Raw genomic sequence first — 17,568 nt, 5'->3', positions numbered from 1 at the left:
TTCCTGTTCACTTTTAGATTAATGCTTTACTATCTAGCTTCAGACACTTGATACACAACGTATTAGGACTCTTGATAAGTGTGGTAAATCAAAATCATGCAAACAATGGGGTGATGTTGGGATGACTTAGACATTCAGAGTGCATTGTGTAGCTTCTTAAAATATTTGAAGCCTTGGAGGAGCTTTTGTTTTCTCTAGTGGTTTTGGTTGGTGTCATGTGTTCCGTGTCGTGTCCCGTCCCCCCCAATGAAGTACATAACTCCAAAAAAAAAAAATTACTGGAAACAAGAAAGTCCAATAAAAAGTCACAATTTTCTGTCATTAGCTGTGACTTGAGCTTGAGTTTTTGGGAGTTGCATCTGTTCAGTAGTCTGAAGCAGGAAGATTTTGCTTCACCTTGGATTAGAAAGGACCAAACAATTCACAAGTGATTTCCAGACACTTAAGGTCTGCAGTTCTCCTGGACAGATACTCTTGCTCAGTTTTGAGCGTGTTGACTTTATCTTTCGAGATAATCTAGGAAGAATAGCTCAGGTATGCTCAGTAATTGTGCGTTGCATTCAAATATTTCACTTTCTTTATCCCTCATGATGATTATCCATTCCTGTGTTGCTTCCCCAATTTGAGGCTTTTTGAGCTTCCTTGGATTTTAATAATAGTCCTAGAAGTTGGTTTCTTAATGTTTTCCGTTCCAGACAGTTTCTGAAGTATACTTGGAATGATCAATTGATGTTTAGTTTGATCAAAATAGCTTCTTCTATACTTAAGGCTGGCAAACTGAGGAAGTGGGCTCCACATTTGGTCAGTGAATTATCCTTTTACTCCTTAGGACAGAATTACCAACCTGTAAGTAATCTGCTCTATGTTATGGACGAGATTTGTTTGAGTTGCTCCCTTGGAAAATTCCAGAAATGGTATTTTGAGCCACTGGGAAGGTGTATAAACAATGAAGAAGTACCAAAATGCTTTTTAAATACTACAATTCTTTGTTCAGTCCTTGGAAACATCAGGAGATTGCTCCACTTGTGTAAACATACTGATTTACTTGCTCTCTGCTTAGGCAGCAGATCAACGTGATTCCAAAAACTTGCACAGAAACCTTTTAGGTCTGGTGAAATAAAGACGTTCTTTGTTCACTGCCATGATTGACTTGCTGCTGTAGAGTAGGTGACATGTTTTGCCTACCAAGTATGTTTTATAAGCAGAGTTTATATAAAGTTCATGGTACATTAAAATAGATAGCCTCTTCTGTACTAATAAAATACCTTTTATTCTATTATTGGAAACAAATTTAATACAGAATTGCTTTTCAGGTTCACAATGGGCCTTCTGGAACGAAGTCATTGGATTACAGTATTTTTTTGCTTGTTTGGATTGATAAAGCTGCTTTGTTCCCTTATTCCGTAGACTTGTTGACAGTGGTAAAACTTCAGCACAGCCCTTCGTCTAATATTTCAGAAAACTTGCTTGTGATAGTGCATGTGTGGTTCTTGTTCAGCATTCACTGAAAAGTGTGGAAGGCCCCCAAAGTGTGAAAATGTTTTTTAATATCTGTCACTGAGTTTTTCTTACTTCAAGCATTGCTTTCCTTTAGAGGGGGAAAAGGCATTTGAGGTCTGTCGGACTCCTTTATTCATCTCTCTTTGAACAGTGGTAATCTGCCTGTTTTCATTTGACCTGGTCATTTTTCATGAGTGCACTGGCCCAGCGCCTCAGTTTTTCAAATCATCTGTATCCTGCCTGACAGGACAGGTGAATTAGTCAAAATACCAAAAGTTGGTGTAATAAATACTGACTAAAAATTCTGACATTGTGATTGTTATCTTCAGAAGCCCACTAGGAAACAAGTTAGGTTTGTGTTGAGTGGCTGTTCTCTTGTGAGATGATTAATCAGCAGAAGTGCGTGTCTGTCACGGGTTAAGAATTGCTTGAGAGCTTCTGGTGTGTCTCCCTTTCACATGGTGAACTGTGAACATGTTACTTGAAGCCTTACCAAAACTTTTGAGATAAATGTCTTTCCCCGCCCTGTTCTCTGTCAAAGCTAGACACCTTGTTTTGATTTCCTTTGGTTCTTCAGGTTCCTGTCTCCATGTCTACCATGAGAAAAGCTAGTCTTACTTGAATCTAGTGAAGGTAAGTGTCCAGACCTTGTGGTGGTTTTGATTTCTGTTGGAGCACTTAAAGTGAGGATATACCATTGACGCAATAGATACAAAGCTTTGAGGAGATTGTGAAAAATAAAGGTCATGTGCAGAAGAAGAAGCAACCTTGACAGAAGTTGCAAGAAACTAGATTGTCGCTGCTGTGTCCGGGGGAACTGGCAGGAGGTTTTGAGGACTCGTGGGAAAGCAGACTCTGCCCTGTTGGCGTGTGCAGATAGGTCAGGGACCAGAAGCCTCTCTTTACAGTTCGGGGGGATTTTTCAGATCACTGGCTTGGTTTGGCTGTGGTGTGTTTTGTTTCTTTGAGGTAGGGATACAACGGTACCGTAGTTCTGTGTTTGATTATAGCATTTCACTCAACCTGCTGCAAAGCATTTGCCCTCAGTGATGTACACGTGCAACAACAGTAAATGGACTTCAGGTTGTGTAGGTGATATCCCCACCCCCATTTGGTTTTAGATCACTGAAAACTATTATTTCGAAGTATTTAGTAGTCTCAGAAGTGTTTCTACAGTGTTAACAACAAGCGTCTATGAAGGGATATTTAAGTGGAACTAAAGGACAACTGTATACATCTGTGCCAAGAAGTACTTTTAAAAACTATAGTAACCCCTGAGCTGTCTATTCCAAGTTATGCAAGAGAGAGAAACTTAGTACAGGTGTTGCAGGTACACTACTAATATATACATTTCTGTCCTGTTTCTTGCTTTTGTCAGAATGATGTCTTCGTCTTGTGTGCTTGATGTTGCCTTGTAGTGTTTTAAAATCTCAGCACTTGAAATGTCACGCTTCATCTTGGTGTCAAAGATAATTCAAGATGCTTGGGGGGAGGAGGAGACACAAATCTGGTTTCTCAAGGCATGGGTAACTTTGTGGAACTCTATTAACAGATAATGCTATCTAACTGTATCCTGTGAGGGCTATGGTTATCAGATAAGGTTTTGGTGGTTATTTATCTCTGACACCGGTGCTTGAAGAGGAGGGCATTGAAATGAATTCAGCAGTAAACAATAAAATGCATCGTATTTCCAAAAGCCATTGGTGTTGGTGACAATAGTGCATCTATACATCTGCTTCTCCCTCAGATACTCCTCCCTAGTGCTCTTTGCGTATGGAAAGGATCATTTACAAGCTGCTGGACAGCGAGAGGCAGCCCTCTGTGTTTGCAAGACTCCCACCTAGAGACTGTAGCAAAAATAGCATGCACAAAAGGGAGGAGGCAGAGAGAAGGCAGTGCGTTCTATAGATGCTCTTTTGCCCGTTGCAGCGCTGAAGGACTAAAATAACCCTACGTGTAACTATAACGGGAATTATAGTTACCATTTGAAAAGAAAAGGATAACATGGATTTTATTTGGCAATGAGGGTGTTAATACAGATGAAAATACACAAGCGAATCAGTGCACTGCGGAAGATGAAATGCTTCCCCTGTCACTTCTCAAACACTATTAAATCCGCCCAGTTCAACACCAGTGCCTTGATGTCTGTCTCTTTCTTTGACCAAGGTATGGGAATACAGTATTCTTAACGGTGAGTTATTGGATTTAAAATGTATGGTTGGTTGCTTTGCTCTCCAGTACTGATTTTTGTATAAAATATGCGTCTTGCCCCTGTTTTGGGACTAGTTAAGGAGAAAGAATTTTTCTGCCTACTTTTTTAGCATGTTTGTTTTGTCCTTGGAAAGGGAACAGTCCAAGATTACAGTGTAGAAGGCACGTCAGAGTCTATAGATGTAGCTTGAATTTAAAAGCTAATGAATAATTTTCTGTTGTGATTGCTATAAGGAATGTATTTTGTTTCTCATTTAAAATTGATCCAAATACTTGAGAATATCTTTTGCATAGTGTCGATCAGGCACTGGAGAGTTTTGAGTACCTTGTCACCACTGACTGAGGCTGCTGGACTTTTTGGAGGTGTGGGGATGTTAGTACTGAAAGTTCGTTCACGCAGTTGAGCCTATAGACAAAGCAGAACTTGTATCAGCTGGGAGAGGACTGATACCAAGCTTGGATGATCTTGAAAGTTAAAATAAATGCAAAAAGCGAGAATGTCTAGAATTGTCTAGAAAAGTGGTTAGCTTTCTGCTACATATGAGACTTGTGTAATTAAATAGAATATATATTACATCAGCAGACCTAAGAAAATGGAGGGTTTATCCCTTAATTTAAGGCTTTTATGGCTGTTGGTGCTGCCTATTCTAATGCTAAGGCTGCAAGCCTAAGGCTTTTCACCTTGTAAAACTTTTCAGTGACTTTCACCAAATAAGTACTATGATGAATTTATCCATCTCTATTTAGATGGATATATGAGATTTTTAAGGTAAATTTTTCTTTGGTGTTCTCCTTCCATATACATGCACACATTTACATCTGCTGATAACTTGCTGTATCGCTTTCTCTGTTTTAAGACTGGCTTAGCTTGCAGTGTTAAATCTCTCAGTGTTTTTCAAAATAGTAATTATTGTGTATACTTCTCACTATGGAGAGGTGAGTTATCTTGTTTTTCTTCAATTAATTGATAACTTCCTTAAGGTCTTCTCCTATCAGAGGATTACAGCAGCGTGGTTTGCGGTGTATGCAGTAGTCAAAATCAGATTGCTTGGCTTGCACTTCCCTCTTTCTGCATACTGGATTTGATTAATTGTATGTTATCTTTATGCCCTGTTCACCTGTGAAATGTACATATTGAATGCCGTATCTTCAGCTGAATGGTATGCAGTCTGAAGTCTTATAGATGTGAGATAAATCACTTCATCTTGTTCACAAATATGTGAATGAATGGCTAAAGTAACCGTTACCTTCCAGGAGAGGGGGGAATTATGTGCACTCAAGCCAAGGTTTTTCTCTGTGTGATCTGGATCCTTGTTTATGTACATACAAGCTTACATCCATCATATTTATGTCCTTAACAGTGTTCTTGAGAAAATTCAACCTGTTTGTGTTTCAGCAGTGCCAGATAATCATGGCAAGGGAGGTCGATGGAGATAGGATAATCTTGTGTTTATCCTTTGTGATATGGCAGTTTTATGCTGTATATTAGAAAACACAACTGAGCTGTATATACCCGTTCGTGCCAAGAATCTGACTCTGCATCTTTTGCCTCTGTTTGAGGATTTTGCAGCTGAGCTTGGCTTGCTTGTCTAGGCTGTCTTTGCATTGTGCTGTTTTCAGACAGATACACTGCACGCTTGTAGGTGCTGTGTAATGCAGTTATTAAAGAACAGCTTGCTAATGTCCTCAGAGGCCACCGCCCATGTGTTTGGGACAACCCGGGAATGATGTAAGTTTCATTTTGGTATTAAATTGAGTAAGAGGAAAATCCTGTGTGTTTCACTTCTTCAAAATGAAATAACCCTATTGCTGTCTATGATAACATAGCTTCCGTGATACGCTGCACAATAGTGTCTGTTTAGATTCAGAGTGAGTATCTTTTGTTTGGCAGTAGCTTTCAGTCTGTGGAGCAGGTACCAGACCTTTTTTAACTCTAAAACTGAGAACGAAGAAACCATCCAGTCGAAAACGTGGATACGTTGTTTATCTGCGTTAGGCTGATGTGAAAGCGACATAGCCTGAAGACTTGCCTATGTAAAAATCTTAGGAACTTTCTTCTGCAGAAAATTAGACTTATATAGTTGTATTGCAATTGAAGTTGGTGTTCAAAGAATGGTTTGGCTTCTGATTCTACTCTTTGAAAGTATGAGGGGGATGTGTGCGTTTGAAAATGTGAATTGGTGTGTTTGAGCTTAAGTCGTAATTTGTCCTTTCTTTTTGCTGTATAAATAGATCAATTTGATACTAGGCATGACTTTTTTTTTTTTTTGTCAAGGTATATTCACAATTTAATTTTAGCACTTTGTATAAAAATACTTGCAGTAATGTAAACCTTCCTCATCCAGAAGAAATACTCACGTTTTTTAGAGACAGTCTGTTGAATTTATTTCCTAATTTTCTTTAGCTATTTTTGTTCCACATCCTTGCATTCCTTAGACACTGATGTCTGAACATCTCCACCCTAATATGTTTTGCCCTTAAGTTGTCAAATGTGTACAGAGTCCTTAAAAAAACAAACAAACAAACAAACAAACAAAAAGCTTTGAGATCATCTGGGTAATGATTGTATCGATCTTCTATCAGAAAGAATGGAGAAAATAAAAGTAGGAGTATGTATATACACAGTCTCTTTCTGCTGTTACAGTACATACTGAAAATCCATTTCTGTGCTATACTAGAGTAGCAGTCATAACAGAAAAACAGTTCTAAGAAGTGACGATGTAAAACCTTTAAAACCAGTTTAGTGCACAACACTGAACTCGTAAGTCTGGCACGGTGACCTAGTAACTGGTTTTCAAATATAAAGCTTGAAAAAATTCCTTCTATATTTTTGAAGAAATCCCTGCCTGTATATTATAACATAAGTGTACTTAAACGGAATTGAAGTATGCATTTTCCTTTTTACTTATAATTGTAGCTTTCTTGGCCACTTAGTATTTAGAAGAATTATTAACTTGTGGGGTTTATTTTTGTTCCTATGCAGCGGATATAATTTCTACAGTAGAATTTAACCATTCTGGAGAGTTGTTAGCAACAGGAGACAAAGGAGGTAGAGTTGTCATCTTTCAACAGGAGCAGGAGGTGAGTGCTAACTACTTAAAGTATATTTAATGTTCTCTTCTGTTCATATTCGTTCTCTAACTTTAAAGAAAAGGAGCATGCTTTTATAAAAAACTTTACACAAAGTGCATGCCTGTGTAATAAGTGATTAAAATAATGAAATTTAAGAGTAAAGAAATTATTGATAACTTTGTGACACTGTTAGAAATTAATTTATCCTTAAACACTCTTTAGCTGTAAAGAAAAAAGCGGGGGTAGGACACAAAAAAAGACCTTGGGGAAGCTGAAGTTGGTTGGTTTACAATGACTCTGCTTGGCTGTGATTATTGTTTCAGATTTCACTGTAGTTGGGGAAATAAGTTGCCCGTAAGTGAGTATGTAACTGTGACCTAAGATGTCCTTTTCCATTCTGATATCAATCAGGTAAAATAATAGTATCATAGTAGCAAAGGTATCTTTTCATTTTATACTTGTTCTTTTGGTCTTTGTGGAATTCTACAGACAGATCTTCTAATGCTAGGAAGGGGCCTCTACTCCCATGTTAAAGGTGGGAAAGCTGAGATGGAGTGCTTGATTTTTAACTAAGGCAGTGGTTAGAAGTTGATTTGGTTAGAATTGATTTCAGGGAGAGGATAAAAAGTCACTTCTGTCATCTCACTGCCTAGAAAAGGCATGCTGCTACTTCTTTCCGTAGTGTTTCATTCAATTTCAATTCTAAAAATCCTAAACCTTAAGAATTCCACAGTTCCCCAGAAGTTGCTTTCTGCTGGTAGGCAGGCAATTCAAGTGTGGTACCATCGCTTTACAAATACATCGCTTTGGTCAGTTGGTGCCATCTAGTGGGATATTCCTGACTGACTAGCCTCTTCCTAAGTGTCTTTGGGCGGAGTCCGAGATGAACATAGTATGTGGAGCATCCTTACGGTAATCTTCCTGTAGTTTCTGGCACAAACTCTTGTGGTGTTTTGTTGTTGGGTTTGGGGTTTTTTTTGTTTCTTTGTTTTAAACTCGGAGTTTGAGCTTGCATCCTTTAAGGATAATTTAATGTAGCTTAAAGCTTAAATAGCTAATTGCCTGTTCTCAAGTGAGTTGTCTTTAAATGGCTACTTTTGTTTTTGATGCATAACCCATGGGTCATATCCTTATGACCGGCGAATCTAGCTATAGTAAGAACCACCTGGGTTATCAGATGAAGTTGCACAGAATTGTTTTTGGCATAATTTGACTCCTCAGTGTTTAGGGAATGAACAATGGGGACTGGATTCTCTAATGCTAGTAGTTAGTTACACTATATGCACTACTGTGTAGAGCAAGTTTTATATGTAAGAGTATCTAAAAGACAATTGTTGAAGTATTTTGGTCGGATTTATGTACCGCCTTTTATCACACTGCATTCCAGAGTGCTTTACACACCATACGTACAGGAAGAAAAACACTAAAACAGAAGCACTTGTATAGAGTTATACAAGTTCCTGTAACTTTACCCACTGCCAAAATGCTGCCACCTCTGGGTTGGAATGTGGCAGCCCTTCTGCAACCTGGAGTTGTAATGACATTACATAAGTATCAGGCAGGAAATGAATACTGTATCTAATTGAAACTGAAGGAGGAATTTGTGTGGGCAGCCTGTAATTACCTAAATTGGAATTTAACATAAGGCACTTGGGCCAACACCTCTTCTTGGTTTTGGTTTTTTCTTTTTTTTGAGTGCCGTGAGACGGTCTGATGGTTTAAATTTTGCTTTTATCCCAAGGATGGATTTCATATATTATTGGTTTTATATATTATGCTAGTCCTGTAGCGTTTTACTAGAATACACAAGAAGTATATTTAAGACTCAATCATTACGGCAAGTATGGAATTGAAGGAGAGTTCCCTGAATCATGACCAGCATTTCCTAAAGCACAATAGATTTACTTTAGAAGTTGCCTGTTCTATGCAGTGACCCTGCTTATAGGTCTAACTGAAACTTAGAACAAAGTTCCTTCCATTCTCTAGGGTGGGAAAGCCAGTGTAATTGATAGGTGTGGTACAATATTCTAGTGCCAAATTTTGTTTCTAAGCACTTTGTCCACTTTTCCCTCCCCCACAGTTTATTGTAAAAGGTAAGAATTCCTGCCAGCTATTAATGTAAGGGTATGAAGCAAGAGAAAATGATGCAAGGAATGTGACAAATGTGGGCTAGCAAGGATCATATCAAGAAGTATGTTTTTGTGAGGTGTTAAGGGATGAGATGAATGGATGGACATGAGACACGAGACACACAAGAGAAGGAAGGAGCAAAGTCCCTAGTCAAGAACATATCACAGGAAAGGCATCTGGTGGTGCAACCTCTTGAAATGGGTGGAACAGGAATATATCACAAAGTTAAGCTTGAATTGATTTCAGGTACACCTAGTGAGCACTATTTCAGAAATGGTTCCAGTTTTCTGGCACCTTATCCATTGGAGGGAATTTGAGGTTCAGTCCATCCATGCAATATTAGTGCTAGGAAGCCACTGCCTAAACCATAGCTTTTAGAAAGAGGAATCATGCAAGTTAGGAGTTTTTTCAGTTTTCCAAACAGTTCCATCCTGAACAGGCTAACTGCAGGTGTTACTTTTAATGTCAAAGGTGTGTTCAGCAGAGGTGTTAAGCTTTTTTCCCCTCATCTCCAGAATCAGGAAGAAAAAGCTTCTTAAGCAGTTTAGAAGGTCTTAGGGAATGTGGAGATTATAAACCAGAATCGTGGAGCTGCTTGTGTAAATTTAGAGGTGACGTGGGATTTCCATAGTGTGCCTAGCAAGCCAAACTTAGCCACAGAGTAGATTTGCCATACGTGTGGCTGTGTAGTTCTTTTGGGGAATATTATTCTTAAAAAACAAACATGGAAAAATTAAAGATGAGAGAATGATGAAGATTTTTGAGGTTTTTTGTTTGGGTTTTTTGGGTCTTTTTGTTGTTTTTTGTGGGTTTTTTTGTTTTTGTGGGGGTTTTTTGTGTGTTTTTTTTTAAGAAAACTTATCATGCCTAGAACGTTTAGGCAAAATGTTAGTTTGTAAGTTCGGCTGCTCAGAATTAATACGAGAACTTGCTGGAGATGTTATTGACGTGGCTGAGGGGAGTTTCTTGAAACTTTAGGAATCAAAAGCTGCTGTGGTAACTGTCTCTTCTCTGATGCTTTCTTAGCCAAAATAGTAGAAACTCTAATCAAGTTCTTGCAAAAGAGATGATCCTCATTTCGTCTGTTCTACAGGCTCGTTAAAATAAGGCAAGTTGTACACCAAAGGATACTTGCGGCAAATCTGGCGTAGGCAGCAATAGAGTGTAGAAGTCTTAACCTATTCTTATGCTAATAAGCAGTCTGCCTGTATATCTTGCTGCATAAATATCTAGCTCTGGCTTCTGCCTACAGCCTTGAAAAGCATTCTGTATGTTGCATACATATCTTGATAATTTAATTCTCTTTTTAGAACAAAACCCAGTCTCACAGTAGAGGAGAATACAATGTTTACAGTACCTTTCAAAGCCATGAACCAGAGTTTGACTACTTGAAAAGTTTAGAAATTGAAGAGAAGATCAACAAAATTAGGTGGTTACCCCAGAAAAATGCTGCTCAGTTTTTATTGTCTACAAATGGTAAGTTATGACTTAATAGTTAATTTTGCACGGTGACGTATTGTTACATAGGTTCGCTATTAGGATTTTGTCTAATCCTCTCCACTTTTGAAAGGCTGGAAGCAGTTGGTTTTAAATGCAAGTATCTAGGGATGTGGCTACACAAGAGTTAGCTGTTTAACTGTACTGCTGTTCTGGCTTACCTGGATACAGAAGCCCCACAGCATGGGGTGGTATATTAGTCATTTCTGACTTGGTTGCTTTATAGCAATGGGGCTTAGCTAAGCTGTCATTCAGTACCTTCGTATGTGTATAACTAACTGCGTGAGAGCTTATATTAGTCATTCATAACAATCCTAATTCTAACTGAAACTTGCTATAACTTTTTATAAAAAGAACAAACTGTGGAGGAGGTCTTTTTAATGCTTTTTATCTTGTCTTGTTTTCTCCAAGCAGTATTTTTGTCTTTTTTTGGTACACGTAGGTGGTCTTGTCCTGTTTGAAGGCTTCATGTTGAAGTGGATCAACTGTGAAGATTAGTATCTTTGCTAGAGCTTTGGTTTGAAACTGTGGCTGTTTCATTTCAGATAAAACAATAAAGTTATGGAAAATCAGTGAGAGGGACAAAAGACCAGAGGGTTACAATTTAAAGGAAGAAGATGGACGGTATAGGGATCCTACTACAGTTACAACACTACGGGTGAGTAGTTCACTCTGTCAATTAGCCACATTCAAGTGATTTCTCCTCTCCCCCCCCCCCCCCCCCCCCCCCCCAGCACAGAGATTAGCCTGTGGCTCAGTGAGTAACTGCCCCATCAGATTATTAACTTCACATTTTCTGTGATGCCAGTTGGCAGACACACTCACTTCTGAGGTGGTTTTGAGATATTTTAATCGGCTTAGTGTATTGAAGGACTGTGATTCTGAGCACCAGTGTGTCTGTAGTACATTTGCATCTCAGACTTCCATTGCTTTGTATTTTGCAGGTGCCAGTATTCAGGCCCATGGACCTCATGGTTGAAGCTAGTCCACGAAGAATATTTGCCAATGCTCACACATATCACATCAATTCCATCTCCATTAATAGCGATTATGAAACGTACTTATCTGCAGATGACTTGCGGATTAACCTGTGGCACCTAGAAATTACAGACAGAAGTTTTAGTATCTTTTTTGCATTGTTTTGTATGATGGGAACAGCTTGGCTACAACAAAACTGTTGGATTTTATTTCCTTTCATGAAAAGCTTTTTACATAGTGTGTTTCTCCATTTCCTGGTTATTTCTCCCTAGTAGTTGTAAGGACTTTTACTTCTGGAGATGTAGCTCAGCATGAGCAATATAAGAACTAGTCATTTGCATGGTGAAAAACAGACTCACTTAAAGGAGAAAAAAAGCTTAAGGTTTCCAGTTATGTGAGCAGTTCTGGAAGGCAGTATTACAGTAAACTATCTTGTGAGAATGTTCTTGACTTGCAGTAGGAAGCAAGTCAGAGGAGTACCATCCTTAGCTCAATAACGTTTATTCTTTTTTACCTTCTAACCTAACCATCAGCCCATCTCGCATGTGCACCTGCAAATGTTGCAGGCAGTAGGATCACAGAGTATTTATTCAGTCCCATTGCTGGGAGCAGAGATGTGTGGACAAATTGGCAGGATCCTGAACAGAAATCGCACATGCCTTCTTTATAACGTAGTAGTGTAATTACAATTTAAGCAAAATAAAGTTCTATGTGAAAAAACTTGGGTGACACATATGTAGTATAGAATTAATTACTGCTGAAGCGGAGTGAAAAATTAGCAGGCTTTTGCTGTTACAAGAGCTAACTTCAAACTGATACAGAATGCAATGTTATGGTCTTGCTTTCTAGACAAATTGTGGGAGTTGATTTTACCTTGTATCCAGTTTTTGACTGGGTCCTGCAGTCTTTGGCATGGAAGTCTTGTCCTGCTTCCAAATTTCAAGTATTATTTTGCTTTTATTGGCTTGTTTTAATTCTATTTGGCTATTTCAGATATACTTTGGTGAACTGAAGAAGCATTGCTGAATACATTTAAAGTTGAAAATTGTGTTATGAAAACTGGAGAAAATTTCTTAACAAAATGCTGTAGATATTGTAGATATTAAGCCTGCCAACATGGAAGAGCTCACAGAAGTGATAACGGCTGCAGAGTTCCACCCAAACAGCTGTAATACATTTGTATACAGCAGCAGTAAAGGAACGATTCGTCTCTGTGATATGAGAGCATCGGCACTCTGTGACAGACACTCAAAATGTAAGTTCTGTCCTGCATTGTTTATTGTCGTTTTGTGGGATATGAGATCTTGCTGTTAGATGAAACTAAGCACTCGATAAGAATCTATTAAACACTGAAGTGTGTGTGTGTATATTTGTATTGGATTTCTGTAGTATATTGAACAGATCTAAAATGTAAAATCGAAATAAATCTTGAAATTAGATTCGTATTGTGCCAGAGTAAAAGTAGTGAATAAAATTATTAGCAGCTTAAGCCAGGGAGTCTGCCTAGACAACAGGCCTAGGAATGGCTTTCTGCAGACTTCAGGAGATCAAATACTAGTTGAGTTTGGTCTGTAATTGATGTTTGGTATCTTGCATGTGTGAATGAAGACTCCGAATATTAGCGAGTAGTTCACTTATTTAGAAGCTGACCTTGACTTGCTACGAAAATAAAATATTTCAGAGTGTGGCAATTGTATTATAAGGCTTTTTCTTTCTTGTTGAAAGTTATTGTATATAATGCAGGCAGACTAGCCCAATGTGGCAAGCTTATTGAGAAAGTGTTAACCTAATCTGGGTGTATCTTGTATTGGAAGAGACAAACTAACCTGTTGAAATGCCTATCTTATTTTTATGCAGTGTTTGAAGAACCAGAAGATCCTAGCAACAGATCATTTTTCTCTGAAATCATCTCTTCCATATCTGATGTCAAATTTAGCCATAGTGGTCGATATATGATGACTAGAGATTACCTGTCAGTGAAGATCTGGGATTTAAACATGGAAAATAGACCTGTGGAAACATACCAGGTATTCGGTGAAGATGATGTAGGCTAGAAATTAAAACCTTGAAGGATGCTGAGTCTTACTAAGTCTTGATGTGGCAGTTAAATTTTTGTCTATAGATCACTGTGTCCAGGCAAAGCATCAGTGAGACTTGTGGGTGCCACACACGTGCTAAAGGATCTTGCTATTGGCAGGCTGATTGCAGAACCCAAAACCATGTTTGGGTATGAAAAAGCCTCCCTCTTACACAGTGGAAATGTGGAAAGGTAATCTTCAGCCATGAGAGAGCACATTTCTCTTAGGCTTCAGCTGACTTTATATTCTCCTGTTTTTTCCTGGAGAAAATAGGAGGTAGAACATTTCCTGTGCAGAAAATGTTTTTAGCTGGCACTGAAATTTGCTGTGGTGTTTAGTTTATAAGAAAATTTGTGAAGGGATGCTCTTCATCATACATAGGAGGAAGATCAGTCACCAAAGCATGGTTTTTAGAAAGAAGCAAAGCCTGATAAATCCTTTCAGATATCTGAAAGGGTAGTGAGGGTATGACAGCTGCTCAGGGAGGGAAAGCATTTTGAAGAATTGCCAGGTTTTGGGAGATGTCTCTTTCCCCACCCTGTGTGACTTGCTACTGTTTGAGTTCTTTTGAAATCTCTGTAGAGCAGAATATGTTAATTCATGTATCTGTTCATTTTGCTCTTTATCCATGCAGTCAGAGGAGGGAGCTGTGTGTGCTCCTGTGAATAGGGTGTAAGCACTGTCAGATACTTAATTCCTTTTGGAACAGAATTTATGAAGGTTATCTTACAGGTATGCAAGTTCAGAATTCATTCGGTTTAACTGATTTTTTTTTTTTTTCCAGGTGCATGAATACCTCAGAAGTAAACTTTGTTCACTGTATGAGAATGATTGCATTTTTGACAAATTTGAATGCTGTTGGAATGGATCAGACAGGCAAGTTTAATTCTTCTCTATATGCACTTAAGACTTTTCCAAGTTATTCTTAAAACAGGCAATTTGAAGCATGGCCTCAAATATCTATCTGGTTTTATTCGTGGACTGGCTTGGATAATGTTTTAGTACTTCAACAGACTTTATGTATATTAGCTCTTAACCCTTGATGCTGTAGCATAGGATTATAGAGAATTGCCTTAGTGTACTAAAGAGATGTAGAATTTGACTAGAAATTGAGTTTTGTCACTTTGCCAGAATGAAGTATTAATCAAATGTTCCAGCTGCTTAAACTGGAGAGATGGGCGAAGCAGTAAAATTAGAGATGGTTTTCTGCAAACTTTAACTGGTGAAATACTACCAATACCCTAATCCACTAGGTTTATTATCCCTAGTGTTTATCTTCTGGGGGCGGGGGGGGATGTTGGTTCTGTGTCATCTGTTATGGTCTGGTTTTGGAATGATTTGTATGGGAATAAGGCCCATGTACTCAAACCCTGTTGTCTGATTGATACTCTAACTGTAAGAATCTACACCTCTGTGTGTGTGTTCTTTTTAAGCTGCCTTGTCAAAACGTAGAACACTTGGGAAAAACCTTCTAGGAATTTTCTTTCTTACAATGAGTTGTCAAGTTTGCCTCGCTTGGGCATGGTTGACTAGCCAATAATACTATGTAAGACAGCTATCGCTTTGGTATTAATTGTGTCATTAGCTGCTTATTTGCGAGATCTAAATCAGCTCATTGTAGCCCTATCAGTATTGTCAGACATAGCTGCCTTTTTTAAAAAAAAAAAAAAAAAAAAAAAAAAAAAAAAACCAAAACAAACAAACAAACAACCCAAACCAAACCTCTGTATCTGTCCAAATATTTTTTTGAGGCAAAGGAAGGACAGGGAAACTTGTAAGTGTATTTGTCTTACTGAAAAGCTGATCTAGAATAAGGATCTTCTCTCAGGTGTTATCACAAACTAGGTATGTTAATTAGTACCTAAATTCATGCAGCTTGTGCGTAACTGAAATTACATGGCTAAAAATCCGACGTGTTTGGCTTTCATTAGATCATTTGTGCATGAGAAGCAAATTGAATGATGACACTGGAATTGAAGTGCTTAGGTAACAAAGTGTGTACCTTTAAAAGATCCAGTTAAGGAAAAAGATAGCTTTTTTTTTAATCTATAAAACATTCAAATGCTTTAGTTTCACTTTAGATTGTAGAAGGTGTAGGCAAGGATGCCTGCTTTCTGCTTACGTAATAAGGCATGATCTTAGTGGGGACCCTGAGGTTTCATAAAAGGAGAGGTTATTTTCAACTGAACTGTTACTTTCTTCCTTCTCCCTCGCTGCAGCATTGTCATGACAGGATCTTACAACAACTTCTTCAGAATGTTTGACAGAAACACAAAGCGAGACATCACCTTAGAGGCATCCCGGGAAAACAATAAACCCCGTACCGTTTTGAAGCCACGTAAAGTATGCGCAAGCGGTAAGCGAAAGAAGGATGAAATCAGTGTTGACAGCCTAGACTTCAACAAGAAGATTCTACACACAGCCTGGCATCCTAAGGAAAACATCATTGCTGTAGCTACTACAAACAACTTGTATATATTTCAAGACAAAATGAATTAGGGTTGGCATTCCTAACTGAAGAGTCCACTTCCTGCATAGTTGAAATAGTTGAATCTAGCATTTGTACCTGTAAACGAAAGAGAATGAGAGGTCCATTATGGCACCCCTTTCCCGTGTTTAAAAATGTGCCATATGACAACACACTTTTATAGCTACATGGAGAAAGCTCTGTTGATCCGTCACTGCGTTCTTCTCCATGTCTGCTAGCCATTTAGGTGAGGATAGGGCACTTTTTAATTTAAATGACTACTTGCACCATCTTGCCTAATGGACTAGATTGGACTGTATCGACATCGGTTTACTCCACTTTTTATGCCTTCCATTGTGATGACGTCAAACACAGGGAAAGCCTTCAATCATGCTATGGGATTTAATTGTGTAACCTCATTACTGTATCATTCGTGGCCCCCTTTTTTTATTAAATACAGCTCATTCTTGCTGTGGCTTGTAGCATTCCTCCTCCTTCTGGCCTCCTGGACTCCCCCTTTCCCTTTCGTCCCCCTCCACCTAGCCTTGGTGGTGGTGTATAGAAAAAAGGAAAAAAAAAAAAAACAACAAAACAAAATAAAGCACACAAAATGGGTCCGTTTGGGGTCAGTGGTAAAGGGGGTCTGTGTTGCAACAAATGTTTTAATAAACAGTTGACTGTAATCACTCCTTGCCATGTCTGGCACCAAAAAAGAGAAAATAAGGAAAAAAACAAACAAACTACTGAATAAAAGTGACAAAGAATGGAGAATCTGTTTTCTTTTTTTTAATCTACCTCTTTATACAAATACTCTGTGTTTTACCTTAGATGCATGAAAATAAAATGATGTTTTTTGTAATGATTTTAACCAGTATTAATTATTTTTCACGGGAATGAAGAGAGGGAGGGATTTCACAAGTATCTGCATTCATTCGTGAATGACAAGAATACCAGCCGTAGTATGCGCTGACCACTTCCACTTCAAAACCATAAGCTGCTGTCAGATTTTGCCATAATCTGAACAGGTCAGTTACTGTTCGGTACCCTTAAAGGCTCTTTTTAAACTCTTGCTTAAATTGGAACGGGAATAGAACTTTCAGGTTTTAAAATCCATTTTATGGGACTAACGTCTTAACGTTTGGTTTCATCCCGGTTTCTTTAATGCCTTGTTTTAGGATACAATACCTTTAATGCCTTCTTTGGAGTACAAAGTCCCCTGTGGCTTTTTAAAAAGTTGTCTGAATTCTTGTCTGGCAGTATGCTGTTACATAGTACAAACTACCAAGTGATTACATAGATAATTACTGCACTGCATTCTGAGATGCTCTATTTTCTGTATTTTATTGCTATCAGTAACTGCGTGGAAATGTAGTTTTACCATGCAAGTGTTTCTTCTGGCTTTTGGCTTTGCAAAGTTATTGCCCTTACAGAAATGTTAAATGGTGCAACGATCAGAAAATACGTGGAGTACAGAAGCTGCATGAAATAAGTGTTTGTAGTTATTTGAGAGATTTAAACTCTTCAGCAAATAAGGCTTATCCAAAGATGAACTAGATATTGATGCTTTATAAGGCTCATGAGTTTTTACCTCCAGATATTTTTGCTAATTGTGCTTTTAGGTTTACTCTTCCTTCA

The 17,568-nt window shown here is 38.3% G+C and overlaps 1 protein-coding gene across 1 annotated transcript in view; it reads left to right on the top strand.

Annotated features, from left to right (window-relative positions):
* The window catches only part of PPP2R2A (protein phosphatase 2 regulatory subunit Balpha), a 40,923-nt gene extending 24,219 nt beyond the window's left edge, over positions 1 to 16,704 (top strand). The window contains exons 3-10 of the mRNA XM_075523437.1: positions 6,695 to 6,792; positions 10,224 to 10,389; positions 10,956 to 11,068; positions 11,355 to 11,532; positions 12,479 to 12,643; positions 13,246 to 13,415; positions 14,251 to 14,342; positions 15,686 to 16,704. Of these exons, the coding sequence (XP_075379552.1) occupies positions 6,695 to 6,792; positions 10,224 to 10,389; positions 10,956 to 11,068; positions 11,355 to 11,532; positions 12,479 to 12,643; positions 13,246 to 13,415; positions 14,251 to 14,342; positions 15,686 to 15,965 (1,262 nt within the window). The 3' untranslated portion in view covers positions 15,966 to 16,704. The remainder of the gene's footprint in view (positions 1 to 6,694; positions 6,793 to 10,223; positions 10,390 to 10,955; positions 11,069 to 11,354; positions 11,533 to 12,478; positions 12,644 to 13,245; positions 13,416 to 14,250; positions 14,343 to 15,685) is intronic.
* Positions 16,705 to 17,568: the final 864 nt, after the last annotated feature.

This window comes from Mycteria americana, chromosome 23 (assembly GCF_035582795.1).
Source record: "Mycteria americana isolate JAX WOST 10 ecotype Jacksonville Zoo and Gardens chromosome 23, USCA_MyAme_1.0, whole genome shotgun sequence".
NCBI classification, from domain to species: domain Eukaryota; kingdom Metazoa; phylum Chordata; class Aves; order Ciconiiformes; family Ciconiidae; genus Mycteria; species Mycteria americana.
Note: the sequence above shows the minus strand (reverse complement) of the source record. Positions and strands in the feature narration are given on the sequence as shown.